This window comes from Mustela nivalis (genome assembly GCF_964662115.1).
Source record: "Mustela nivalis genome assembly, chromosome: 8".
Classification (NCBI taxonomy): Eukaryota; Metazoa; Chordata; class Mammalia; order Carnivora; family Mustelidae; genus Mustela; species Mustela nivalis.
In genome coordinates, this window is record NC_139027.1 from 132,461,438 (window position 1) to 132,489,134 (window position 27,697).

At 48.9% G+C, this 27,697-nt stretch overlaps 1 protein-coding gene and 1 long non-coding RNA gene across 4 annotated transcripts in view; one reads left to right on the forward strand and one right to left on the reverse strand.

Moving 5' to 3' along the window:
* The first annotated feature begins 592 nt into the window (after window positions 1-592).
* LOC309871653 lies at window positions 593-11,900 on the forward strand. Its single transcript, XR_014315404.1, has 4 exons — window positions 593-919; window positions 3,725-3,806; window positions 6,881-6,933; window positions 11,819-11,900. It is a non-coding gene; the product is annotated as an uncharacterized lncRNA (long non-coding RNA).
* Window positions 11,901-12,218: 318 nt separating this feature from the next.
* KCNB1 (potassium voltage-gated channel subfamily B member 1) overlaps window positions 12,219-27,697 on the reverse strand; it is a 103,746-nt gene continuing 88,267 nt past the window's right edge. The window contains exons 3-4 of one of the 3 annotated variants that reach the window (XR_014315396.1): window positions 23,565-26,213; window positions 12,219-12,305 (exon numbers count right to left, since the gene is read on the reverse strand). Coding sequence is in view for 1 of the 3 variants with exons in the window: in XM_082744876.1 (XP_082601002.1) it covers window positions 24,204-26,213 (2,010 nt within the window). In the remaining 2 variants the exon portion in view is untranslated. Of the gene's footprint in view, window positions 12,306-13,763; window positions 13,849-15,464; window positions 26,214-27,697 lie in introns of those variants that run through there. The other 2 variants (XR_014315397.1, XM_082744876.1) reach the window with 2 other exon arrangements.

Below are 27,697 nucleotides of genomic sequence, written 5' to 3' on the forward strand. Positions count from 1 at the left end.
TCATGAGGACTGTATAAACATCCAACGGTCTGATTTTGGAGTATTTTTTTGTCCCTCCCTAAAACGGGTCTCCTTCCAGGCACAGGTGTTCCTCACTCATCAGACCCTTTGAGCCCTAAGCAACCACTAATCTAATTTTGCTTCCATTGACTTTGCCTATTCTGGACATTTCATATGAATAGAATCGTACAAACCGTCTTCTGTGTCTGGTTTCTTTCACTTAGTAACCTGTTTTCAAGGTTCGTGCATTTTGGAGCACGTATCCATACTACAGCCAGTCATTTAGTGCTCCACCCTGGGTTCGTGTAAAATCATCTCGATACTGCCACTTTGGGAAGCTCTCCTGCGATGGATAGTGAATTTGAGGGCGTTGGTGACTTGGGGTCCCCCTCTCTCCCCGACACACCAGCTTGCTCTGTGCTTGGAGTGGTGCTGGTCCACAGCTCCAAGGATGGAGTTTGGGGTGGGGTATGTTTTTCAGCTGGCCTTGGGTCTGGCCAGGAACTGGCCCACATAATGTGGCTGCTGAGTCCTCCTTCTTAAATCAGGACTCTGGGCACTCCTGGGAATTACTGTCTGTTGCCCTCTCTGGGAGTGTGAATGAGTCACTGGGCAAGCTTTTTTTTTTTTTTTTTTTTAAAGATTTTATTTATTTATTTGACAGAGAGAGTGAGCACAGGCAGATAGAGTGGCAGGCAGAGGCAGAGGGAGAAGCAGGCTCCCTGCCGAGCAAGGAGCCCGATGTGGGACTCGATCCCCAGGACGCTGGGATTATGACCTGAGCCGAAGGCAGCTTCTTAACCAACTGAGCCACCCAGGCGTCCCTCTGGGCAAGCTTTTGAGCAACACCTATGTGTGCTGGTCTGGGGCAGGAGCTGCGGCGGCAGCAGAGGGGAGAGAGGTGCGGACTGGCCAGGAGGTAAGAGAGGACACGGCTTGACTCACAACAAGGCTGGGCTCCCCAGAAGCAGGCTTTTGCTGCCTCTGCCCCTGCACTTGTTTTGACTACAGGAGGCTGGGTTTTTTTTGCAGAAATCTTTTTGTGAGTTTAGCTGCTGTTTTCCCAGGCCAGGTCTAAGTGCCTGAATTGCCAGAGCTCTGAAGTCTGGGCCTTTTGGAGTTCCTCATAGGTACCATTTTTACAGCACCCTAAGAGCGATGTCTGTTTTAATCCCCTCAAAGGCACTGTAAGTTAAGTGACCTTTTCCCCATTTTCAGAAGAGGAAACTGAGGCTCAGGAGAGTCAAGTGACAAGGTCTCATCAGAACAAGGTCTCATGATTAGGAAATGCTGGAGCTGGGATTCAAACTGGACTCAGAGCCTGTGCCCTTGACCAAACAGGGAGGCAGAAGCCCTCGTGGTGGGCAGCTTGCTTACGGGTACCCAGAAGGCAAAGCCATCTCTTGGGGGTCATAAAATGGGACATTTGCCTACCCCTCCCTTTGGAGAGTGTTGCAGGAGCTTCTGCAGAGAGGGGGAATCTGCTAGGGAGGGAGAGGGAATTTCCACCAGCCAATACTTTAAAAAGATCAGAAATGTGTTGAGGATGGAGGTGGGGGTCAAGCAGTGTGGTGCTTCTGGAACCTTGCCCCACAGCTAAGGACCTCAAGACAATGGCCTTTGGAGGATGAATGACCAAACTCACTGCAACCAACTTTAGCAAAAAAAGGAAAATTATTAACTCATGCCGTTAAAATATTGAGAATAGGGCTGCCCTCAGGTTTGGCTGGATCTAGGGTTTTAAAGGTTGAAAGTCTCATATCATTTTCTTTTGGCCCTGCTCTTCTCTGTGTTGGGTTTATTCTTGGGCAGTCCTCTGGTGGGGTATGGATGACTACCGGGAGCTCCAGACTTTCTTCCTCTCAGTTTAGCATCACCAAGAGGACAAGCACTTCTCATTTCCAATGGCTTTATACTTAGCTCCTTAGCTAAAGTCCTGGGGCTGCTACTTATTTGCCTAGCTCATCTCACCTGCTCATCCCTGAACCAATCAGGCAGTAGGCAATGGGCTGCTCTGGGTCTGTGCCAGGGGCACATCCCTGGAACTAGGGGAGGGGCCAGTCCTTCTTGAACCATTTAGACCAAGAATGGGGAATCGATGAATGGCTCCCCCAAAGGAAATGCAGGGTGCTGGTAGCAGGAATGGGAGCTGGGCAGGTCCCAAGACAACAGATACCGTTCTCATGGGAAGTACAGAGGCCACTATCTGGCTATCTGGCTTTGTCACCAGCTTGCTGTGTGACCCTTTCTCCTCCTGGACCCCAATTTCCCCATCTAGGTAGTGATTATCTTCACGGATTCATCCGGCTCTGAACTTGTAAAGCCTATAGGCTTCATTTAGCCAACAGCCCCGCATCCTAGCTTAACAGACGCAAGCTGTGGCTTAGGAATGCATGGCCTTCACAAACCCTGAGATTGAACTTGGGACAAGACACCCAGCCTCCTGTTCCTGCCCATCGCGGCAGGGTACAGCCTGTGATGGGGGGAGGGAAGGGCTCCAAGGAGTTTTCTTTGCACATCTCCAGTGTTCTCCATCTATAATTGGCTCCGAATGAAATGATCTCATCCCTAAACACTGAGGAAGAAGGGTGGTGGTTGGGGGGGGGGTGGGAACAGCTCTCTGGCAGCATCTGACATAATTTGTGACTAACCCGTTTCCCTCCGGAAAGAGAGATGGTCCGCTCGCTTGAAGAAGTAGAAGTTTGAGAAAAATGTCTTGGTAATCCATTGAGGAGCCTCCAGCTTTTGGGGCCTTCTGTGAGGGCTGAGATATTTCTCCACTCCGTCTAAACCTGGTATCTTCTGACCGTTGCCCACAAGTCAGCCTGACCACCTGTCACTTCAGCCACTGGCCAGGGAGGAGGTGAGCGTGGCCGACCCATCAGGCAATTTGTCTTGTATGGATTCTCGACGGGGTTCTGTGGCCAGCTGAAACTCGTTTACATGCCCATACATTAATTTTGAAAGATGGGCTCCTAATCAACTCTGAGAAAGCTTGTCACAGCACCATCTGCTTGGCGTTTGTCACTATCGCATTACATAAGAGGAAAGACATTTTTAAAGAATGCGGCTGCATTTAGTAATTGGATCGCCGGAGAGGAGCCAAGCCGGGGCGGATGGCACCGTGATTCAGAAATGCCACAGGCCCTTCTCCAGGGCGGGGCGGCCTCCCCAGATTCCACTGGTTGTCATCAGAGCCCCGAGAGCAGCCCAGCTTGGGGGACAGGCCCGAGGTGGCGTCTGTTCTTCTCGTCTTTCTGCTCCTCTCTTATTCTTTCCTTCCCCCCGTTGGTTCTCCCTCACCTGCCATCTCAAATCAGCTCTACCACATAATAGCAATAACCAAATGACTTTGCTTCTTTGAGCCCTGATTTCCTCATCCGGGGATGATGAGAGAGGGCGGCTGTGCCATTTAAATGCGGTAATACATCTGAGTTCACACCTTCGGACTAGACCCTCAGAGTTATCAACATCATTTTGAGGGAAGGGTCTTCTGTTTCTTCAATAGGCCAAGATACCTCTGCCTCTGCCTCAGGACCTTTGCATATGCTGCTCTTTCTTTCTGGAATACTCTTTTCCTGTATCTTTGCATGGCTGTCTTCTGATTCTGCCCCAGCTCCAATGTCACCTGCTCAGATGGGCCTCCCCCAACCACCTTAAGCAGAGTATTCCCTGCCCTGTTCCTTCCAGTCATACTCATTCATCTCTACTATTTTCTTCTCAGAACTTGTCATCTGTCTCCTAGAGGACCTGGTCTGTCTTGGTTGCTCTGTATCCCCAGCACCGAGACCATGGCCCTGCATGTGGTAGGTACTCCATAATTATTTGTTGAATGAATGACTAAACTTGTTAACTCCTTGTGACATTTCCCATAAAGCAGGGGCAGGTGAGGAAGTGACTGCCCAGGGTCATATAGCCCAGGGAAGGGAGGGAGAGGAGGGAGGAATGTAGGTATCCTGCTTCCAAGTTTCCTGTGGCCCCCAGGTGGCAACAGGGCGGACATTTGGAGCTTTGGGCCCACCCCACCACCCAGAAGGGTTCAAGCAAGGAGGAAGCCCAGGGAGCAGCCTCTGAGAGTGGTTAAGAGTGAGCCAGCCAGGCAGCTAGGAGGCAAGACTGTTTACAGGAGCTGGGGCCATCTCCATGACAACTGGTCAGCCTACAGCTTCCTGCCTCACTGGGGAGGAGGGTTTTACTTGGCTGGGATGCAGTGAGACAATGGGCATGGGGACTGGCAGAGGAGAGGGGACCCTAAGTCTTGTTTCTGAGAGCTGTCTAAAGGCTGGAAGAGCCTGGTGATAGATACTACATAAGTTCATGTCCGTGTGCATGTGCATGTGTGTGCGTGTGCATGTGCGTGTGTGCGTGTGTGTGCGCGCGTGTGTGTGGGTGTGGGTGTGGTGTGTGTCAGGGAGAGTCGGGGCTGTATGCAGCCAAGGTGCCTTGAAACCTTCTGCACTGTGACATTTTGTGCAAGAGAATTAACCTCTTGGTGTCTCAGTTCCATCCAGTGTAAAGTGAACAAGGACAGTAGTTCCTTGTAGGGTCGTTACGATGATTAAATGAGAAGGGGCACCTGGCTGGCCCAGTCAGAAGAGCATGTAACTCTTGATCTCAGAGTTGTGAGTCTGAGCTCCATGTTGGGGGTAGAGATGACTTAATTTTTTTTTTTTTTTTAAATGAGAGAATACTCTTAGAATGTACCTGGTATTTCTGGAAATCAACTTATATGTGACTTCAGGTTGTGTTCCTCCTATGGCTGTGGGGGTTTGGTCTTAGTCGTTCTCAGGAATCTCCACTTACCTGGTTTTTTTCATTCATTTAACAAATATAGACCATCCCTTAGGATGCCAGGCAATGTTCTAGAGGCTGGGAACACAGCAGAGAACAAAGCAGGTGACAATCTCTGCTTGCGTAGAGCTGATATTCTAGCAGGGTAGATAGACATTAAATACGGTAAAAAGGAAGCATACTATGTTAGATGGTTTTAAGTGTTAAGGAGAAAAATAAAGCAAGGTCAGGGGATGTGGACTGTAAAGTGGGGGTTGCAATTTCAGACAGTGGTACCCCTCATGGTATGAGCTGAAGGAGGCAAAAGATTAACTAGGGCAAAAGCATCCTAAGCTCAGGGGAATAGTCAGTGCAAAGGCCCTGAGGCAGGAAAGTGAGCATGTATGAGATTGTATTGTGTCATTGTATCTCTTGGTAAGTCTGCATGTGTGTGGTGTTATGTGGCACCCATTTAGTGTATATGGGTCCTTACGGATGGAGATGTTTGTACATGTTTTTCGTACATGGGACTGCTGAGTTTAGCCACAGAGATTGTGCCTGTGTAATTCAGGGGATGCCATCCCTGTGGATTGCAATGGAATGGGGGCATCCTGGACATGTGCCGTGCAGTGACCCTGTGCATATTTATAAGTAAATATTGTACGAACATGCCTGTGAAAATGTCTGTATGTTCATGAGTCTGGACATTTGGGTATAAGTAATATGTAAATGTGTGTATATGGATATATCTTTATCTAAAATGCTAGTATTTTGTTTATCATGGACTTTTGTCTTATATTGATTTTTTAAAAATAGGATTTATTTTAATTGAGAAGGAGACAAATCATAAGAGATGCTAAACTCTAGGAAACAAACAAGGTTGCTGGAGGGGAGGTGGGGGGTGGGGAGAGATAATTGGGTGATGGGCATTAAGGAGGGCACTAGAGGGGCGCCTGGGTGGCTCAGTCTTTTGAGCGTCTGCCTTCAGCTCCAGTCATGATCTCAGGGTCCTGGGATGGAGTCCCGCATCAGGCTCCCTGCTCAGCAGGGGTTCTGCCTCTTCCTCTGCCTCTGCTCCTTCCCTTGCTCATTCTCTCTCTCTCAAATAAATAAATAATATCTTAAAAAAAAAAAAAAAGGAGGGCACTTGATGTAATGAGCACTGGGTGTTATATGCAACTGATGAATTCTACCTCTGAAACTAACAAAAAATAGGATTTTTCTTGATTACTGAGTGTTTTGGTGCACAACCCCCCCTCCATTTTATGGCATGGTGAGTGCCTCCCTCTCCTTACCCTGGTCCTGGCCCTCCTCTGCCCCGGGGATGGAAGATGAATGTGAGGGACGCCCAGCTGAGGCAAGGGAAGCCTTTCCTTCCGGTTTCTTCCAGCATCTGGGCTTATCAGTACATAACCAGAATCCAAACCCAGTTCGGGCACCTCTTGTTCCGTGGAGATAAGATCTGCTTAGTCCTGACTGCATGAAAGGTCTTGCATAAATTATTTCATTTTATCCTTACAACCACCCTTTGGTGGAGCTATTTGTTCATTTGATGGAATATATCTTTATTTAGGGCCTACTATGTGGTAGGAGTCCTATCTGGCATTCCTGCTGGTCCATGTCTTTCCAGTAACGTCACCCCCAGTTTTCTTTTAGGGTAACTCGCCTGTCCCCCTCATGGTCTGGTTGGTTCAACCTGGGCTTTCTGTACCCCTCCCCCTAGCTCAGGGGTGGCCCAATCAGCATAGTCCATCCATCTGGCCATAGTGATTGTTTATGGGATGTGCACGTGACCACATTGTTCCAGAGTGAATTATGGTTCTTTGGCTGCCTTTTTGGGAAAAAAGAGCTCTCTCGCCACCAAAATGTTTAGCTGTAAAAAAGCTATAACCCTGGAGCTCCTAGTGAGGATCCACTACATGGAGAGAGATAAAAAACTGAGTCCTTGTGACATTTTTAGAGCCCCTAGATCCAGCCATACCTGAAGCCATTACCCTAAGACTTTCTAGTTCTAAGGGCTTACTTTTTAAGAATTTTTAACTAAGCCAGTTTGAGAGGGCATCTGAAATCCTGTGCTTAGCATCTTTATATATTATCTCCTTACATTCAGAGATGAACTCCATGGAGAAGGGGCTATGCTGATAAAGAAACAGTCTCAGCCAGGTAAGTGGCTTGTCCAGAGTCACACAGCAGTTTGGTAGGTGGAGCTTGGACTTGAACCCAGTTCTTCCTGACTCCTGAGCTTTTCTTCCATTCCACATTTTCTGAGCCTTGGACGAGGGTCTGTGGGGATAATAGACAAAAGGCCTGAGTCCCAAATTAGCTATCATTTTGCTCTGTGACCTTGGTCAAGTCATTTCTTCAATACGAGCCTGTCTACTCAACTAAAATGGGGAAAATAGTAGTGCCCATCCCATTAGGTCGTCGGGAGGGTGATGTGATGACCAGTGTGCGTAAAGTGCCTAGAACAGGGCTGGGCACGAAGCAGTGAGCGGGAGCTCTTACCCCTGTGGCTCTTTTTTTGAGGGAAGGAGGTGGGTCTGGGGGCTTCACCCCTTGCCTGAAGCCAACACGCGCCCTGCCCCCTGGCTGGTCAGAGACCCCCAGCAGCCCCCGGTGGTGCCTTCACCCAGATGCGCAGACCTGGCTCGCTGAGCCGGGAAGTAGGCACTTAAGAAGCCACTTCCCCAGTTTCTCTTTTAATTTTCGTTACATAAATTTCGCATTTCCTGGAATAGAGATCTTGAACGGCTGGACTCGTTGGAAAATTGAGTCTGCAAAGGACCTCATTTATATTAATGGGGCCTCGAGTCCAGCTTGCAGGGAGTCAGACACAAGGATGGATGGTGGGGACTCCCGGGCTGAGCAGCTCCAGGCTGAACCCAGGCGCTGCCTTGGGTGAGCAGATGTGAGTCGATTCTGGCTGGGACCACTCCTATCATGTGGGGGGGCTCCTGGAGGCAAGGATTGTGTTGCTGCCAAATTTAACCACCCGCCGGTGGCTGCCCACTGCTCAAAGTGGGTGACCCTGCTTGACAAGGCGCTATAGGATGGGCCCCAGCTGACCTCTCCTGCCTCCTTCCTACCCCACCTTTTCTTGTATATCCCTCTGCAGTCAAGCTGACCTCCTGAGAGTATTTTTGCCTCAGGAACTTTGTCCCTGCTGTGCCCTCTGCCTAAAACGCTGTTCTCCCAGCTCTTTGTGTGATTGGCTCTTTACTGTCAATCAGATCTTGCCTCACAGTCACCACCTCCGGGAGGCATTCCCTGATTGCCCATCCCTCTAGAGTAACGATCCTCAGTCACTCTGCATCTCGCAGTCTACACTCTGGTGCAGAGAGGTCACAAACAGTAACTAACACGCAGTGCCAAACAGACAGGATTGACTCTGACAAGGCTTTCCAAGCTCCAACACGTTAATGCATACCACAGTCCTCGGAACTAGCTCTTGTTAGTACCAGTTCATGAAGCGCGGAGCGTTGAAATACCTTACCCAGGGCTACACGGCCAAAAGGTAGAGGAGTCAGGATTTGAACCCAGGCCATCTTGCTCCCACATTTGCTGGGTTAAGCAGCTCACTGAAGTCACAGGAAGGTAGAGCTTCCTGTCACAAGGACTGTAGCGGTGTAGGCTCAGGAGGCTGTGGGAGGCCAGGAAAAAAACACCCCACCTGATCCTGCCTTTGAAGGATCAACAGAACTCCCTAAAAGATGTAGTGCCTCAGCTGCGTCTAGAATTTATTTATATTTAACTTTACGTTATAGCTTAAGAATTTTTAACATTTCCACGCTGTCCGCAGTTACGTTTTTAAGTAATGGGTTTTATTCCAGGGACAAACAGTGCTATTCATCATTTTTGGGTAGTTGTGTGCTTGCATTTTTTATATTTTTCTAAATGCTGCAAAGGATCTGAACTTTGGAAGGTAATGAAGGGCTTAAGAGCTTGGGCTCCGGACCTGGGTTCAAACTCCAGCTCCTCTCCTTGGCTCCAAGGATTCTACATGCCTGGGGCAGGGGACACCTCCAGAGTCACCGAGGTGGTTAGACCAGTGAGAACTGGAAGCCCCATCCCCTCACCACCATCTATGCCTTGGCGACTGGTGAGACCCAGGCTCCCCAGACCCAAAAGGGGCTGAACTGATCTCTCCTGCTTAGCAGGTCCTTGGAAATTAGGTTGGTTTAAGAAAATAAAGTAAGGGCCGCCTGGGTGGCTCAGTGGGTTAAGCCGCTGCCTTCGGCTCGGGTCATGATCTCAGGGTCCTGGGATCGAGTCCCGCATCGGGCTCTCTGCTCAGCGGGGAGCCTGCTTCCTCCTCTCTCTCTCTGCCTCTCTGCCTACTTGTGATCTCTCTTTGTCAAATGAATAAAATAAAATCTTAAAAAAAAAAAAAAGAAAGAAAATAAAGTAATGTGGGTCTCCTGGGTGGCTCAGTGGGTTAAAGCCTCTGCTTTCAGCTCGGGTCATGATCCCGGGGTCCTGGGATGGAGCCGCACGTCGGGGGTTGGGGGGTGGTCCTCTGCTCAGCAGGGAACCTGCTTCCCCCACTCTCTCTCTGCCTGCCTCTCTGCCTACTTATGATTTCTGTCTGTCAGATAAACAAATAAAATCTTAAAAAAAAGAAAAGAAAGTAATGTGATAATTCAAGGAGGAACTAGTAGGAGTAGCTGCCTCTGGGAAGGGAAACGGGGTGGTGACCAGAGGGGGCGAGAGAGAGATTTTCCCTGCGTAACCCTTTCACGCAGGTCACATGGTGAATTATGCGAGAACGCAGACTCCAGCCCAGGCCTCCTGACCTTCCGCTCAGGCAGTCTCTGCCCCACCAGGGACCTTTTCCTTCCCCAGTGGAAGCCACGTTGAGGTGTGGGTTGGGGGGCTGCCGATACTGTAGAGTGGTCACACAGCGATGCATGTCACGGATCTGGGTTCGAGTCCAGGGTCTGTCACTTGCCTGTTGTGGGATCTTGGGTAAATCCACTAACCCTGTGGGGCCTCTGTTCGGCAGTGGCCAGCCTGCAAGATGGCTTCCGGTGATGCTCATGTCCTCGTATTCCCTCCTTTGGGTCACCCCGGGCCACAGTGAATAGGGCTGACCTGTATGGCCTAGAGGATACTGCAGAAGAGGCAGTGTGCGTGACTTCCAAGTCTGGATAAGAAAAACACATTGTGACAGTAGACTATTATCAGCCTTAAAAAGGGGTGGGGGCACCTGGGTGGCTCACTGGGTTAAAGCCTCTGCCTTCAGCTCAGGTCATGATCTCAGGGTCCTGGATGGAACCCCGCGTTGGGCTCTCTGCTCGGCGGGGAGCCTGCTTCCCTCTCAATTTCTGCCTGCCTCTCTGCCTACTTGTGATCTCTGTTTGTCAGATAAATAAATAAACTCTTTAAAAAAAAAAAAGGAAGGGAATTCTGCACACAGGCGAGACAACCTTGGGGACATGATGGTGAGTAAAATAAGTAAGTCGGCCACACAAAAAACCCAAATGCTCTATCATTCTACCTGTAGGAGGTACCTAGAGGAGTCAAAGTCATAAAGACAGAAATCGCAATGGTGGTTGCCAGGGGCTGGGGGAAGGAGGGTGGACAGTTACCGTCTAATGGGTTTAGAGCTTCAGTTCTGCGGGAAGGGATGGTGGTGATGGTTGCGCAAGAGTGGGAGCGGACTTAATGCCACGGAACTGTGCGCCTAAAATGGCTGGGAGAGCACCGGGCGGGCTCAGTCGGAGGAGCATGTGGCTCTCGATCTCAGGGCCATGAGTTTGAGCCCCATGTTGGGTGTAGAGATCACTCAAAAATAAAATCTTCTAAAAAAGTGACTGGGGATGGTAAAATTTATGGGGTGTGTGTTTTGTCACAATAAAACAGCTGGGGGGAACCACACCATAGCTTCTGTCTTTCTGTTGGATCGTTCACCCTGAGGAAGCCCTCAAGAGGGATGTGAAGACACTCAAGGAACCCTATGGACAAATTCAGGTGGGGAAGAACCGAGGCTTCCTGCCAACAGCTCTGCATCGACCTGCCAACCATGTGAGGGCGCCATCTTGGAAGTCAGCCTTTGGGCCTTCAGACCAGGGTCCTGGCTGGCTCCTTCACGGCAACCTCATCAGGGAGACCCTTCCAGAGCCACGCAGCGAAGCCACTCTCAAACCCCTGAACCACGGAAGCTGTGTGAGATAATAAATATTTATGGTTGTTTGGAGCCCCTAAGCATTGGGATAATTTGTTACTTTAGCAATAGAAAACTGACATAGTTCCTCATCTGTAAAATAAAGATAACGATCATCTTGCGGGGTTGTTGGTGATGATCATTTTATGATGATACCCATGATGATAATTTCATAGGTTGTGTTTCATAGGGTTGTTGCTGAGAATTAATTAGCAAATCACGTAAAGGGCTTGGAACAGGGCCTGACGCGCAGTAAATGCTTGGTGAGTGTTAACGAGCGTGATTTCATGTTCTCTGTGATTTCTGGCATTGGTAGGAGCTCAGCTAGACAATAGCTCTCCATTAAAGAACGCATGTAGGCTGTAGGTTGCAGTGGTGATAAAAATTATAAGAACAGTGAAAGCTACCATTATGGAGTGCTCACTGGATGATGCCAAGCTTTGGGCTAAGCAATTTACTTCTTTTCCTCGAAGCCCTCCAGCAGCCCCTTGAAGTGGACACTATTATTTTCCAGTCTTACAGACTAGAAAACCAGGATCCAGAGATGGAAAAGGACTGGCCCTGGGTCACATAGCAAAGCAGTGCTGTAGTTAGAATTTGAGCTCAGATGCTTCAGACCCTAAGTTTTCTCTTTGCCATCACTTAGACTGAGCTGCAGCTTGATGAATCCCTGCCCCCCATGCCCATCTTTCTCCTCCAGCCAGTTCCTGCTCATTAGCACAGAAGGGAAATTGCCAACCCATTTGACAAGTGGGTCCTTTGTTCCTGCAACTTCCCTTCTGCCAGTGTCAGTCTCCCTTCCGCTCGGGAGACCAGAGAGTAGGTTCCCTTAGAAATTTTTCTTTTTCTGATTGCAGTGTCCTCCCCCAAACTCTCTCCTTCCAGATTCAGGATTGGCAATAGGAAGGACACGCATCCAGAAAAAGCACAAAACGACTTGCCCAGCCTTCGTCCCCTGTAGTGTCTCCTCTTGGGCAGTTTATTCAGGCCCGAACCTTTGCAGCCTGGCACCTTCAGACATGCTGCCAGCTGGCTTTTCACAAAAGCTCTCCTAATATTTGCTCTGGGGACATGTGGCCATCAGGAGGGGCATGTCCCCAGACAGGCGATGAGCTCAGGACATGGGCATCACCACACCTGCTCCTCTCCCCGAGGAGGGGGGGGAACAGTTGGGCGACTCCTGACAACGCAGCGTTTTTGGAGCCCGTGTGTGTTCTTGTGTGTGGGCAGGAGGGCAGATGGGGCCTGGCGGGAACGGTAAGGATGTTTGCACCTGCAGTGTGCGAGTGGCTGTGCTGGGCCTGCTCTCTCCCATGTCATTGCTTCTCGGCTATTTCTGAATTGCAGGAAGAAGTACATTTTGCATCATGACCTGTAACACACACAATTGAAATGGAAATTGCATGAATCTGTACTTATATTATGAGCAATGCATTCTATTCTGTTCTGTTCTATTCTATTTCTATTCCAGCCAAGTTGTTCTTTCATTAAAAAAGTAACAGTCGTGACCCGTGAAATAAATTGCGAAGTCCCGTAACACAGGTTTGTAATCTGGGTCTGTGAGCTTGCAGGAGACAAATCTCCCTCTATTTATTTTCACTGACCTCCAGCTGACCTGTAACACTTCCTTCAGTTGCCAACGCAGGCATCAAATCATCTTAGTATTTGCAGTACTTGTGATGTTGTCACTGATACAAATTGTAGATGATTTTGTGTTCCATTATAGTTGTTGCAGATGACTTAAAACCGTCTTCCCCCTCTCAATGTTTTGGTCATTAGTAGACCCACTGAGAGATCTGCTTGTTTGTTAATAAAGAAACACATGTATTACTGTATCACATCATTAAAATATTTTAATAATTGCATTTCAATAGAGTAGGTTTCTTTTGTAAACTTATGTGTCATATTTCATGCACTTAAAATTACTTTTCTGAGAGGGTGTGCATGGATGGGGTTTATCAGACCGCCTGGGGGGCCCGGGAACGCAAAGTTTAAGAACCCCTGCAGGATTGGTCCTGGCTCAGTTTATAAAATGCTGTCCCAAGCTGTAAACTTCAGGGGAGCAGTGCCCTAGGGTCTCTAACACATGTGCGCCCCCTGAGCCAACACTGAAAACACACCAGTGGCCAACATTTGTGTAACACTTACCTGTGCCCACCTCTATACAAGGAACCTTATGGACCATTTGATTTAATCTTTATGCCAGCCTTATTAAGTGGGTGCTATTTTTTTGCCCCCCCCTTTACCCAATTTCACTTTTCTTCACACCAGTGCGTCAGACATCTTAATCTGTTAATTGGAAGCCTTCCTCTTGAAGATGTGTTGTTCTTTTCACATTTCTTGTAAGACAGGTCAACTGGCAACAAATTCCTTCCATTTCTGTTTGAGAAAGTCCTTATTTCTCTTGCACTCTTGTGGAGTAATTTTGTAGGGTATAGAATTCTAGGTTGCTGGACTTTTTCCTTTCTTTTCTCTCAACACTTGCCTCTCTCATTCCATTCTTTTCCTGCTTGCATGGTTTCTGAGATGTCAGGTGTAATTCTTATCGTTGGTCTTTTACAGGTGAGGTGTTTTTTCCTCTGGATTCTTTCAGGATTTTTAAAAAAAAAATCTTTGATTTTTCTCTAGTTTGAAAATGACACGCCTGGTGGAGTTATTTTGGGGAAATTTATGCTTCTTGGTGCTTCCTGGATCTGTGGTTTAGTCTGACATTAAGTTTTGGAAATTCTCAGTCATTTTCATTTCAAATATTTCTTCTGTTCCTTTCTCTCTTCTCTTTCTGGTATTCCCGTTATGCAGATGTCACACCTTTTATAGTTGTCCCACAGTCCTTGGATCTTCTGTTTTTTTAGTCTTTGTTCTCAATGCTTATAAGTTTTTGAATTTATGCTCTACTGGAGGGAGGAATTTATCATCTATTAGAGGGAGGAAAACAATAAAATATAGTGTATCAGAGATGGTGTTATGGAGAACAATAAAGCAGAAGGGGACAGACTATGAGAGGTATGTGTGTGTGGGTAGGGGATGTTGCCATTATAACCAGGATTGTCAGATAAAGGGGATGCCAAGAAGGTGACACCTGAAGGTGGTGAGGGAATGAGCCATGAGGCCAGCCTGGAAAAGATGCTCCAGGCATAGAGGACAGCCAGTGCAAAGGTCCTGGGTGGAAGCATGCTTGGTGTATTGGAAAACTGAATGGTGGCCAATGTGTCTGAAGAGGAGTGAGGGAAGGGAAGAGCAATCAGACAGTTGATCCAAGAGGATTGAGGATTCAGGGGTGGGGACTAGAAGGGGGCAGGATCATCAGATGAGTCCACTCTGGGCATGTCTGAGGAACAGTGAGGAGGCCAGTGATAATGGAGCCACGCAGCCTCAGGAGAAAGCAGGGGGTATTGAAATCAAAGAGACAGTGGGGCTAGGGGACGTATGGCCTTGCAGACAGCACCAAGGACTTTGGATATTATTCAGAATGCGATGAGAAGCCTCTGGAATGTTCTGACAATGAAGTGACATAATCAGACTGACAGTTTGACAGGATCCCTCTGGCCACTGTGCAGAGAGGAGCTTGAACGTGATCAAAGGTAGAAGCAGGGAGCCTGGTCTGGAGGCCATCGCAATCATGAGGCGGTAGACAGCGATGGGGTGGCCCCACACGGCGGCGATGCAGGGGTGAGCAGCACAGATTCCAAATTCTATTTTGGAGGCAGAGCCCACAGGAACCGCTGACAGGCCATTCATTTCAGCACTGTTTGTTATCACAAAAGTTTGGAAGCAACCTTAATGCTCAGCTGTAGGAGACTAGCAATTACTGCGTACAACAGAACACAACACAGGCTCCCAAGAGAATGAGGAAGCTCTTCATGCATTAATACAGAAATACAGAATGATCTTCAAGATCTCTGAAATGACAAAAGCAATCTGCAGAGCCGTGTTTATGGTATATTACTATTTGGGTGGGTAAAATAAAATAAAACACACACACACACACACACACACACACACACAGATATACACATGGTCCTTGGATTTGCTGTTCTGGGGTTTGTTTGTTTTTTTTTTCCCTAGTCTTTATTCTCTTTGCTTTCCAGTTTTTGAATTTATGTTCTGTTGAAGGGAGGTCAACAGTAAACAAAATGTGTAGATAAAATACAGTGTGTCCGAGGCAGTGCTACAGAGAACAATAAAGATGAGAAGGTGGATGGAGTGCCAGAGTCGGGTGTGTGACTCTTGTAGGCACCTGGGGCGTGTTGATGAGAGGTGGTGGGGCCAAGAATGCCCAGGTACAGTTAACACGAGAGCCAGATAACCAGAGTTTAGACTTTGGTCCATGCACACGGCACCCGGTGTGGGGGGGAACGTTGCCACTGCTTGCATATTGGGGTGACAAGCCTGTTACATTTTCAGACCTTCTCTATTTCAGGAAGAAAAGAAGCTAGTGCTGCCCCCCATGGTCCCCGATTCAGCCTCTCCTGCAGACCTTCACATCCCCATCCCCTATGCCCTCCCCAAAATAACACAAACTCCACCACGCTGGTTTTCTCCATACCTTTTTATTGAACTGTGCATACTTCGTTAAAGGACCATTTGCTTAGAAATTCTTGAACATTTGGACATATTTTACAAGACAGGACAGCAGCTGGAGGTCACAATTTCATCTCATCACATGCATAAAAAGACACAAATTTTTTGTTGTTTGGTTTCTGTGTGTGTAGGTGTGTCTGTGTATGTGTGCGTGTGTGTGCGTGTGCACAGGCACACACACAATGTTCATTTTCACGTTTACAGGAAGGACTAGAGACATCAACTGACCAGAGATGAACAGGACCCACAAATGTGACCCCAAGAAAAGAGTGGCTAAGGACATTGGTCATTTATGGCTAATGTGATTGGCTTGGCCCCCATCATGGTGGGGTGATCAGAATGGCTTTGCTGGCAGAAAAGCCTCAACCTCACACCATGGTTCCTGGGAGAGACAGAGGGTCTTAGAGCTGATGGAATTGGGGCACATGCTGCCTTTGGGGGCACTGGGGTCAGAAGAAAGGAAGACCCATTAGCTCTCAAAGGTGGAGGGCAGGTTTGTCCTCCTTTCCAGCTGGACTCCCACGGCTCAGGGAATGCGATCCAGTTTCCAGATGTCAGCTCCCAAATTCCTGCCCCCAGCAAATCCCTTCCTTGTGAGCTAGACTAGAACATGAGGCTGAAAATGCAAGACAGGAGCGTAGGAAAGAACATGGAGATGGCCTGTGGGGCCCCAGGAAGTGCTGCTCTGAGAAGACTGTGGACCTTAGGGCAGACAAATGTCAAATTTGGATAGCATCATGGCCCCCAGTTGAGTCAAAGGCCAAATGGCATTGGTGGGGCTCACAGGCTTTAATGGGAGGGGCCCCCATTTCTCCTTCCTTCCCAGTTAGCAATACCCCAAGCCTGGCAGGAACTGATGAAATTCTGCATTCGCTCACTCAGAAGTCAATCGTTTACACATTCACTCACTCCAAAAAAACACCAGCTGGGTGCCCCGGGCATATACTGGGGGGTAACCCCGAGTTTCTGGCCCATAAAATGATGTTCCCAGCCCTTGGCCTTGGACTGAAGCTGGGATAGGTCTGGAGAGCAAACAGGTTGGCTGCCCCCGGCTCAGCAGCTGCTGATCTTCCTCTTCCCCACCCACTAGGCACAGGGGGCTTTGATGTCAAGCTTATCTAAGGAGAGACCCAAACCCTAGTGCAGACCAGGGAGCCACAAGCCAAAGCCTCGGAGAAGTCCGAATGTCTTGGGCATCTTCTCCTGGGCTTCCCTGCTTGTTTTCCAAACTTGGATTAGCTCAGGGAGGCAAGAAGTGTGGGATGATCCACGCAGGACCCTTGAGAGCATCTTAATGAGACAGAATTGGGAGTTTCCTTCATTTTCCAGAATTGTCATGCCGTTGTAGCCGCTGACTTGAGATATTTCTGCAGGACAGAGCTTCAGAGGAGGATCTTGGGAACTGGATTTTTGTTTCATTGTGTTTCCGGGGAAAGTGCAAGCTCAGTCTGTCCTTGCAATTTTACCGTCCAGCATCACTTCATAATAAAACTGCCCCCAACTGCCTATACTTGGGGTCGCCTTGAGGATGAAGGCCCACCTCCTCCAAACCCACAACTGGGGGAGGGGGATTTTACAACCTCTTGTGTCAAATGCTCTCCTTGGACAAGGCAGTTTCCAGACCGACTGGGGAAGGGGCTACGGATGTGGGAACCTGGGCAGCGAAAGCCTTGTCTGGCTGCAAAATCAGATTACAGTGGCCTCTCTCTTTTGGTCCTTCTGGACTTAAACTTTATTGGGTGGAGATTTTCAGATGTCTTGAATGCGATTTTTCTGTTTTATTTGCCAGAAGAAAAAAAAAAAAAGCCCTTTTGGAACGGTGGCATTAGCTGTTGCCTGGGCAGTTCGACGGCTGGCTAGTGGATAAAAGATAATTGCATCTCGTGTACAGAAAGCCTCAGGCCTAAGAGGGCACAGGGTCTGGGCAGAAGAGCCGAAGCACCATGAGACGACCAGCCAGAGACGGGACTGCTCCTTGGCTGGTTTGGGGAGGGTAGCGTAAGCCTCATCCCACCCAGTGTGGGGCCTGTTAGGGCACTGGGGACAGGTTAGATGAGTGATCGGTGGGGTCATTAAAATTGCCCAGGATAGGAAGCCGAAAGGAAGGAGGGTGTCCTGCTGCCAATTCCCTCCCTGGCACCCCTCGCGGAAAACTCCAAATCCTAGAATTTGAATTCCTGCTCATTGTGCTCCCTGCTTTTGCCTCAATGCCTCGAGCCTGTGCCCAGATGTTCAAACCACATACACACCTCCCCAGGGGGAAAGGGGTGCAGATTTCCCTCGTTGTTCAGTCTAGTGGCCGTGCAATGTGAGGGTCCCTCAGCAACATCCATTTTGTGCATCCTCTAGCCTCTTTCAAAGCAGCTCATTCCCCAACATGGCACCGAGTTCCATGGTAAGGCGGCCCTGCCCATGAGAATTACTTTCTTAACCGGAGCTGAAATAGACCACTTCGTTCATTACAGGAAAGAGACTTTCAGAGACTCACTCAGTCATCCTGCAGGCATATCTTTCCCCTTCAGGAGAACAGCTCCTTCCCCCATCCTGGCCAGGCTTTAGATCTTTTTAGGGTCTTTGGAGAGAGGAATGGAGAGTTAGAACCGGAGGGGAAGAGAAAGATGAGGGACTGCTGGATTCACCAGACCCCCTTGCAAATCCATTTCTTGAAGTCGGCATTTGGGGACATTCAGGAGAAATTCCAGGTTAAAACAAAAGCAGGGGCAGTGGATAGAAACCCAAACCTCCCAATCTCTCTTTAGATGAAACCAGCCACCGGATAGAGTTATTTGCTTATCTGGGCATCAAACCTGGCAAACTCCTGGGAGACAATTTGTTTTGTTCTTGTGCAAAAGTCTGTAAAAATCGAATCTGTTTTATTTGGCTCTGGTTCAAATGAGAGTACCAGGCAGGAATTTGGGGGGAGTGGGAAAACTCTGATGAGAGGCAGAGTCCAAAGTAATACATTCGTCCTTGGTTTCCTCTTGGGGTTTATCCAAGGGGATGGTTCACTGCCATGGGGGTCCAGATTCGGCTCAGAACTCTGATATGGAAGGAGGCCAGAGTCCTGAAACTGATAGCGAGGCAGGTGGGGTATGAACACCTAGAAATGAATGCCAAGTGGGAGATCATCTGGCCTTTCTTCATCTTCCTGAATGAGTTGAGGAGTGAGAATCACTTTCTGCTGAAGATCCTGCTTTGTGAGATGTCCTCGGCCTGCCCAAGGCTGGAAGCTGCCTGGTGGAATTAATCAGAAACTCCCCAGTGCCTGGATAAGTGGAAACTGGAAAAACACCACTGCCCTTGCCAGAAGTCTCTGGTGGTAGGAGCCAGGCATCTGGAAGGGATGGGGAGATGAGACGGCAGGTTCTTGGGAACGCGTCTTTGCATGGTTTGGCCGCAAGCTTGTTTACTGTGTTTGTTTTTTTGTTTTGTGTTTTGGGATTTTTTTTTTTTTTTTTTTTTGGTGAGGATGTTGCAAATGGATTAAAATGAGGAACCAGTAAGAAGTTGATGAGATCTGAGGCCCAGCATGTTCTCTGAGGTTTGCAAGAACCTGGAAATGCTCTGGCCTTCGGATCCAACTGATGTTACAGGGGAGTGGGTCGCTGAACATGGCAACAGGCCAGCCAAGAGGGGCTCGGGTGTGTTCTGGACCTCAGTGGGAAGTTTGCTTGCGTGAGATTTGTAGTCCTAAGATCTCCAGAGATGAGAAAATTCAGTCTTCAAAATGCCAGCAGGGTTGGGGAGGAGGAGCTGAGCCAGCCAACATGCCATCCCGATTTTGAGGGCCATCAGTAGCCTTGCTTCCCTGGGTCTCCCTCCTGCTTCCATGCCCTGGAATCTTAAGAACAATAAATAGGAGAAACACACAGACAGAACGAGGAAAGTTACAGTGTCCACAGACTCTAGGCCTAGTGTCAGGAAATGCCTGCACGAGGAAGTCAGAGCCTGAAGTCTTTCCCCACCGCCAGAAAGTCAGGTCCAAAAGGAAGAAAGAGAGCCTGAGGGGCAATGGGAGGAAACGGAAAAAACAAACAAAAAACCCAGAAAATACCAGCTATGATAAGGACCAACCATAAAAATTCCCAAGATGTTACTCTGTATTACAAAAGAAGCCATGAGACTGAATAGCCCTATTACAAATTTGCTAACCACACACACATATTTATATACTTTTTATCTGAACAAAAAAATAGACGACTCTGGATATCCTACGATGTAGGCCTGCATCCGATACTTCTAGAGCCAGAAACGTGGCAACAGAAAATGAAGAGGTAAATTTCATTTTGGGGGCGTAGCCAGGCTGGTTTGGGTCTCCCTGGCTGAGTGAAAGGATTTGTATGTTGTCATAAAAGCGGTGAGAAACCAGAAGTGTATGTATGTGGCGGTGGGGGGCCTTGAGCTCAGGGCTGGAGGCTCTCTCTTGTTCCCCTGGGGGCCGCAGAGGTGACCCCTTCTTCTTCCAGCCACTGGAAAAGCCCTCTCACAAAGGATCATGCCCTAGAGGCATTTCACTACAATCTCACTGCATTCGAAATTATCTAATGGATGCTGAAGCCGGGGGTTATGTTACGTGGGACTCTTGGCAGAGAAATAAGAAAGGGTGGGGAGCAGGAGGAGAGAGAGAGAGAGAAATAGAGGGGGAGAGAGAGAGAGACCTGGCTCTTGTGAACCCTTGTCCATGGTGAAATTTCCATTTCCCCTTGTCCGTGGACTAGACACTCCAGCCGTGACTTGGAGCAAGACAGAAATGTACAATAGTAACACACATCAATACATCACAGTTTCACAGAAGAGAATACTGCTGTTGTTGTTGCTGCTGTTTTTCTCCTCCGAAGAGTGGGTCTCATTAGGAGAAAGGGCAGGGGCGAAGCTACAGTCACCAAGACGTGGAGGAGGAGAGCTGGGAATCAGTCTGGCAGTTTGTTGCCGCCACCAGCCCTACGCGGGGGCAAGCCGGGGGAGTTGAAAGGGAGGGCCTCCTCGGGATTTGGCTGTTCCCCAGTCTTCTTCCTTCTTGATCCCCAGTGCTTTTAGAGAAAGGGACTTCACGGAGACAAATGTTCTGTCCTCTTTTTTTTCTTTCCCCATTAAATGTGCTTAAGAGAAAATTCCTAAAGAAGGCACTGAGAAATCTACTGTACCCAAGTCCTGTTGTTTTTCTTTACCCAAAGATTTAAAAAAAAAAAAAAAAAGTGGAAAAGCCGACTCCTCCAGAGCTCGCCCTCCTCTCTCCGCGGGTCGCGGATGCCCCCGGTCACACGGGGACCTGGTCCCTAGCCCTTACTGATAATGGTGGAAGTTGGAAGCCGTGGTCCGCTGGGTTCTTGGTGAGTTTCACTGAATTCACCAAAGGGACCAGACATTCACCCGCTAGAGCCCCTAGTTTGGTTTCTTTGGGTTGACTTGGTTTTTTTGTTTCCTTTTGTTTTGTCCTTTTCCCGTTTTCATTGGTTCAGGAATGGGTGGGTCACGGATCTCCGAATGGAAGTGGCATTTGCCTCCAATCCATGCTTTCCTCTCCTCTATGAGGACCTGTCTGTCAAGGTCAGCTTCTCAGTGGAGACTCTCGGGTAGATTTCCCAGTGCATGGACACAGGTACAGGCAGGGGTAGACACATATTAAAAATCGGGGTTTGTTCCTTTTTTGGCAGGTGGGGCCTGGGAAAACTTACAATACTCTTATTTTGAGTTTGGGCACAGGATAAAAGCTATATTCCCACAATACGTACACAAGTAAAAGAAAAAACCAAAACAAAATGCGATACTTTCTAAGCATAGTATATGCTGAGTTTCAGTTATTCTGTTTCTATAAGAACTCTATAGGACTCTGGCTTGTAAGCCTGAAAAGGTAGGTTCTTAATGATACTTCTGAAATCGTCCTTCAAAAGTGACTCAATAAAATGCTACTTTAAGGTCAGACAAACTACACGGGGAAGGGAGGGCCAGGTCCTGTGTGACCGCACAAGGCAGAAAGGGCCTTTGGTTACAAGGAGAGTTGCACCAATTGGTTATTAGTTTAAAAGAAAGAAACAAGAAGTCATATCCAATCTGTACACTTCTCATCTGCTTCAACCAACAAATGAAATGCCTCGATTGAAGAAGGGGTGGTAAGTTCCTTCTCGCTATATATGGCTATATTTAAACATGTTCACTTTCCTGATATGTAAAATAGACTCTATTATTATTGTTATTGATTTTTACAGATAGCATCAGCTCTAAAAATATCTGAATCGGAAATCACAACTATTTACTTTTATCAAAAAGCATTTGTTTGTTTTCCCTGAATTTTCACGTTTGTGCTGACGGCCGACGGAAATGGTGATAAAAACAAGGAAGAGACGCATGAGCTGACATGGCTTGGGGACGACTGTCAGGCGGCCGCTCCTCAGGAGGCCCCCAGCCCGCAGTGTGCCCCGCAAAGCGCTCGGGCCGCTGCTGCCTCCTCTCCCGGGCGTGTCGCCAGCACAGGGCGCCCTCACCCTTTCCCTGCCCCTTTACCATTGCTGCCAGGGTGCTCTGAAGATTTCTCGGAGCATCAAGATACTGCGGCATCGTTTTGTTGGGTAACACGGCAAAGAACAGGACTGCACCCTTCTGGAGGGATCCCTAGTCCTCAGAGACACCGCGAAGCAGTATGAACCAGGTACGGATTCAGCAGAGAACAGGTGTTTTTAAGGGCGGTGGAATGACTCCGTGTCATCATACCTGTGACAGGTGGTCCAACCTCATGCCACTGTACGGAGGGCAGGTGGAACGACTCCGTGACATTTGTGAACGGACAGACGGATCGTGCCATTATACTAACAGGCAGACCGGTAACACCTTGTGTGAAGGACAGGCGAACCCTGCTGTATTTGTTCCATCAGGAAGACGTACGCCTGTCACCAGACGGTGGATCAGCAGATCTACACTACTGTACTTGGGACATCGCCCATCAGTGCTGTATTAAGAGAACGACCTCGGTACACTGTACCAAAGCCAGGCAGAGCAAAGACATGTCATCTTTCCCACCAGCATGACATCATGCTACCTGGTGGCTCAACCCGATGTTTCTGAACCGAGGTACGGCCAACACCACCATCCTGTGGGACCCCACTCAGGCAGGCCAACGCCAGGTCGTCAAAAGGGGACAGGAAGACCAACACCAAGAAATATGCCAGAACCGTTCACAACGCACACGAATACTTATTGCTTTTGTCTGTACTGGCCGCGTTGACGGCTGCAGGAAGGAGAGCTGAGTTGGAGCACAGACAGGGAGACTGAAAACACACCAACAGCTGGTTGACAAGAAAGAGGACAGAGTAAACACCCAGTGCCCACCGTCCACTGTATTCTTCGGAGATGTGCCTGCTTCTGGTACACGTGACTCTGCGGGAGGCCCCACTTGAGGGGTCAGTACCCTTCCTTGCAAGGGGACTAACGGGAAGCGTCAGAGGGGCAGGGGAGGAGGCCACAGACTTTGACACCGCAGACAGCAGGACCAGCACAACACCCCCCTCCCCGTGGCTGGACACGGGCATGTACCAACAGCCCAGCTATAGTCCCAGAAAGTGGCCCATGGGAAATAGTGCTTGTTTTAAAGTGCAAGACGTTGACACTGTCCCTGGTAAAACCTATTTTTGAAAAACATAAAGTGCTTTTTATTTTAACTTTTTTTTTTTTTTTAAACTTGAATACCACAGGAAACAAAAAAGAATTTCTATTATAGTAGATGCTTTCCCTGCTGCCGCAGGAAGTATTCAAAAGTCTGAATTGGGCATTTCAATTGGGGATTTTGTTTTTTTCCTTTCATTTTTGCAGGTTAAAAAAAATCAGATTTTATTCTGTTCTTCGGTAACATACAGTCTCTTTGAATAAGCTATTTCTTTTGCATATTTGACACTTGCATATCTTTTGAGTCTATACTAGTGATGCACAGAAAGTGTTTTCCTTTTAACAACCCTACAGCACTGCTCACAGTTCATACTGCCGGCTGAGTGCCTGCCGTGTGAACCCTTCCCGGATTGCCAGGGGGCAATTAGAATCAAGGACAAGTGGTGCAACTCACCCTGACGAAATCTCAGAATAAAATCTCAGGTACTATGGAACACTGAAGTCAATGAAGACATTTGAGTAAGGGTTTCGCGCTGGGATCGTGGCTGATGGTGCGGAAATTTCCCCATGACACGAGTATCCTCTGTAGCCTTCTTAACAGTGGGATCCATCCAGGAGGTGATGGACAGGAGTTCCTAGAGGTGGCCAGGTAACATCCCAAACCAAATTGGTCAGCCCAGCCGCTTGTTCCGGCATCCTTCTCCAGCTGAAGCCAGGAGGGCAGGAGAGGCTGCGCGCCCCCCTCCCCCCGAGGCTGTGATGGACAGCCAAGACAGACAAGTGGGGAGTAGGTGGCCTTCGTTAGGTCCAGCATGTGGTAGTGGTGGCTGTGAGTTCTGCCCACGTCATCTCCCAAAGAGGGCAGTGGACTTGGTACAAAGAGATGCCACATCCTGTGTCTTGGCCGACTGCATTCTGTCGTACCTGTCGTGGCTCTCAAGGCCCTAGGGAGCCTCCCCCAGAGTTTCGCTTCTGTCTGGAGGCTCTGCAGAGTCTTTCTGAGTTCGTGCGGAAAGGCTCGGCGGCAGGGAAGCTGGACGGCATGGCCTCTCGGGTCTCGCCACAAGTCTCTGTTGCGGGGGAGGGGGGCAGCTCAGATGCTCTGATCCCGTGTGCTTGCGTGGGCTCCTCCTCCCGGCAACACGCGGACGTCGGGGGAGATGTGGTTCTCGAGTTTGCACTTTTCCTGGCCACTGGGGCCTTTTCCAGTCAATGCTTCTGTTGAGTAAATGCAGTTCTGCCTTAAGAACTTAGGGGAGGTGGGTAAGGGGGAGCTTTCGAAGTGGTTCTTCTCTGATCTTGTCCCGACACTGAACTTGGGACTGGTGCTCGCCTGGACGCTCTTGGGAGGGCTGGAATCTACACTGTAGAGCACCTGCCCCTCGTCATCTGTGTCCGCGTCGATGTACTGGTGGACACCTGCTTCGAAGTTGAATGCTATTGCTGTGTGTTTCTCAGGTGATCGGGGGGGTGTCCTAGCACTTGCTGTGGTGTAGACGGAGGACTCCGGACTCAGTACAGGCCTGTCCAAGAGTGTGGCACACTCCAGTCCAGCGACAGCAGCGGCAGCACCCCCCCGATTCCTAAGAGGGTCATGGTACATCCCCAGAACGGGGACTAGTGGACTGGGGTCCCCCTCCATGAAGTTGACTTTAAGTGCTCGGAGCTTCAGGGGGTTGTTTGTCTTCAGAGAACTCTTGGGGCTCTCAATGAAGAAGGTAGAGCGATGGCTGGCATCAGGGGTGGGGTTGGCCTCCACAAATCTACCACCACTGGTAGCCAGAGCTCCCCGCCAGCCCACCTCTGGGGCCATACTGCCCCCAGTCTTGCTGGGAAGTGATGCCAGAGGGCTATGGGAGAATCTGGTGGCTTCCGGGAAGTCTGTGGCACAGCTAATGAAGCTATCAATGCTCGACATGCTTCGCATGTCGATGACCCCTTCTGTACGAGTGGGCAGAGGGGCTACAGGGCTGGGGATACTCTCCATTTCGAGTTCTTCCTTTGGTTTGCTCTGTGTTGTTGACTCCTTCGTATTGAGGATGGGTTGAGATTGGGTCTTGGCCATCTTATTGTACATGTCTTCCAACTGCTGGACGTTCAGGTGCTGAGGACTAGAAGATGATCTGGCCTTCTCAGGGGATCCCTGCTCCTTGGTTTCAAAGGACTTACTTGAGCTAGTTTCAGACAGTGTCCTCTTTGTCCATTTCCATTTGTTGGGAGACAAGTGATTATCTTGCACTTTGTCCTTCTTACCCATATTGTCTCCATTTTTCTCAACCACAATGTCCATCATCTCGATGCTCCGGGCAAAAGCATCTTTCATGTTCATGGAGACGATGCTGCCATTCCTCTTGGCTCTCTCTAGAGCCTCTCTCCGCTTGATTGCTTTCTCCTGCCTCTTCTGCTCCTTGTAGAACTCAGAGAAGTTATTGACAATGATGGGGATGGGAAGAGCAATCACCAGGACCCCTGCAATGCAGCAGAGCCCCCCGACAATCTTCCCCAGGAGAGTCTTGGGGTAGATGTCTCCATACCCAACAGTTGTCATGGTGATAGTGGCCCACCAGAAGGAGGCTGGGATGCTTTTGAACTTGGTGTCATCCTCATCCTTCTCAGCAAAGAAGACAAGGCTGGAGAAAATCATGATGCCCATGGCGAGGAAGAGGATGAGCAAGCCCAGCTCATTGTAGCTCCTCCGCAGGGTGAAGCCCAAGGACTGGAGCCCAGTGGAGTGGCGTGCGAGCTTAAGGATACGGAGAATACGCATGATGCGGAAGATCTGGACCACGCGGCGGACGTTCTGGAACTGCAGCACACTCTTGTTGGATTCAGTGAGGAAGATGGTGACATAGTACGGCAAGATGGCCAACAAGTCAATGGCGTTGAGCGGGCCCTTGAAGAACTTCCATTTCTTAGGGGAGGAGAGGAACCGCAGCAGGTACTCCATGGTGAACCACGCAATGCACACGGCCTCCACGTGGGCCAGCTGGGGGTTGTCTGTGGTCTGGCCGAACTCGTCGAGGCTCTGCAGCTCAGGCAGCGTGTTGAGTGACAGGGCAATGGTGGAGAGGACGATGAACATGATGGAAATTATGGCAAGGATCTGCAAGGAGAACAGAGTGGGATTTTGTTACCAAGCGCCAGAAGGATGACCGTCTCAACACACCGCGTCTGCAGGTTGCTCTCAACATGCCCGGACGTCTGAGCAAAAAGACCCCTATTCGAATCCATTTATTCCAGAGGTACAAACCAAGGCCCAGAGACGGCAATGATCTAAAGCTAATTATTCCAGCCCGGGGGGCGGGGTCACCAGTGAGGACGCAGGAGATCTGAAAGAGGGTGTAGCGTTGGCAATTGAGAGCTTGGGCTCTGGTGTCAGGCTGTTTGGGGTTCGAATCCCAGCTCTGACACTTCCTTACTCTGGGCCAGTTGTTGACTCTAAGCCTCATTTTCCTCTCTGCAAAATGGGATGGTAAATAATGTCTACCTCGGAGAGCTGCTGCGAGGCGTAAATGCACTCACACGGGCAAGGCATCAGGACAGCTTCCAGCCGCGCACAGTGTCTGATACACGCCAGCCGTCCTCACAGGGGATGTCATTCTGTGGGTACTTTTAGACATGTCCCATTACAGAGGGGGCTCTGTGTGTGTGTGTGTGTCTATCACTGCCCAGAATCTATGAGCTTTGGGGGACAGGGATGGGTTCTGAGCCTTATCTCTGCACCCCCAACACCTAACCCGGGGCAGGGGCTCCCAAAGTGTTTGTTCACTGTTGCTCAAGTTCACAGAGCAACAAGTGGAAGGGACAGGACCAGAGATCAGTTTAAAAATATTTGGCTACTTTTTATTGATCATGTACTTTTGGTGAGGCACTTTGCTAGGCAGTAGGGATGCCATTAGCAGCAGGAAAGCTCTGGTGTCTTTCTCAGCCAGCTCAGATGATGAAAGTGGGTGTCACGTGGTTCCCCAACCTCAGCTGCTCTACCAACATCCCAGGTTTGTTCGTTTTGGTTTTTTGCTATGCTTGGATCCAACATATCCTCTGTCTTTTAAACAAAAGCTTCTGGGTTTTAATTCTTGATGTTCACTTATTGCAAAAGTAAAATTCCATAACCACTTTATAAAAGAAATACCTGATACATATAAAAGTAGATAAAATTTATGTATATTTACAAACCATAATCAAGTGAACACCTGTGAACCTGTGACCCACGTGAAGAAACAGTATGTGACAGTAATGCTGATGTCACCTGCAGGTCCTTCTCTACTCCGGGGGAAACCACAGTTTCTTCTCATCCCTCTTCGTTTCTGGAGAGTTTCTAATAGAGAGATCTATGTCCCTAACAAACTGCGATTTTGTTTCGCTCAGGACCAACATCCTATTGTATGTGTTCTTTTGTTGCTTGTACTACTCTTCCCTCAGTAGCAAAACAACACACACTGCTCACCTCTTCTGTTCTCTTTTAGCCTTGTCCGAAGAAATGACATTTGCAAAGATACTGGTTTTGTGTGCTACGGAAAGGTGTGTTAAATCTTCATCAAAATAAATACATGCTTATTAGAGTAAAGCATTCCGGTGGCATATTTT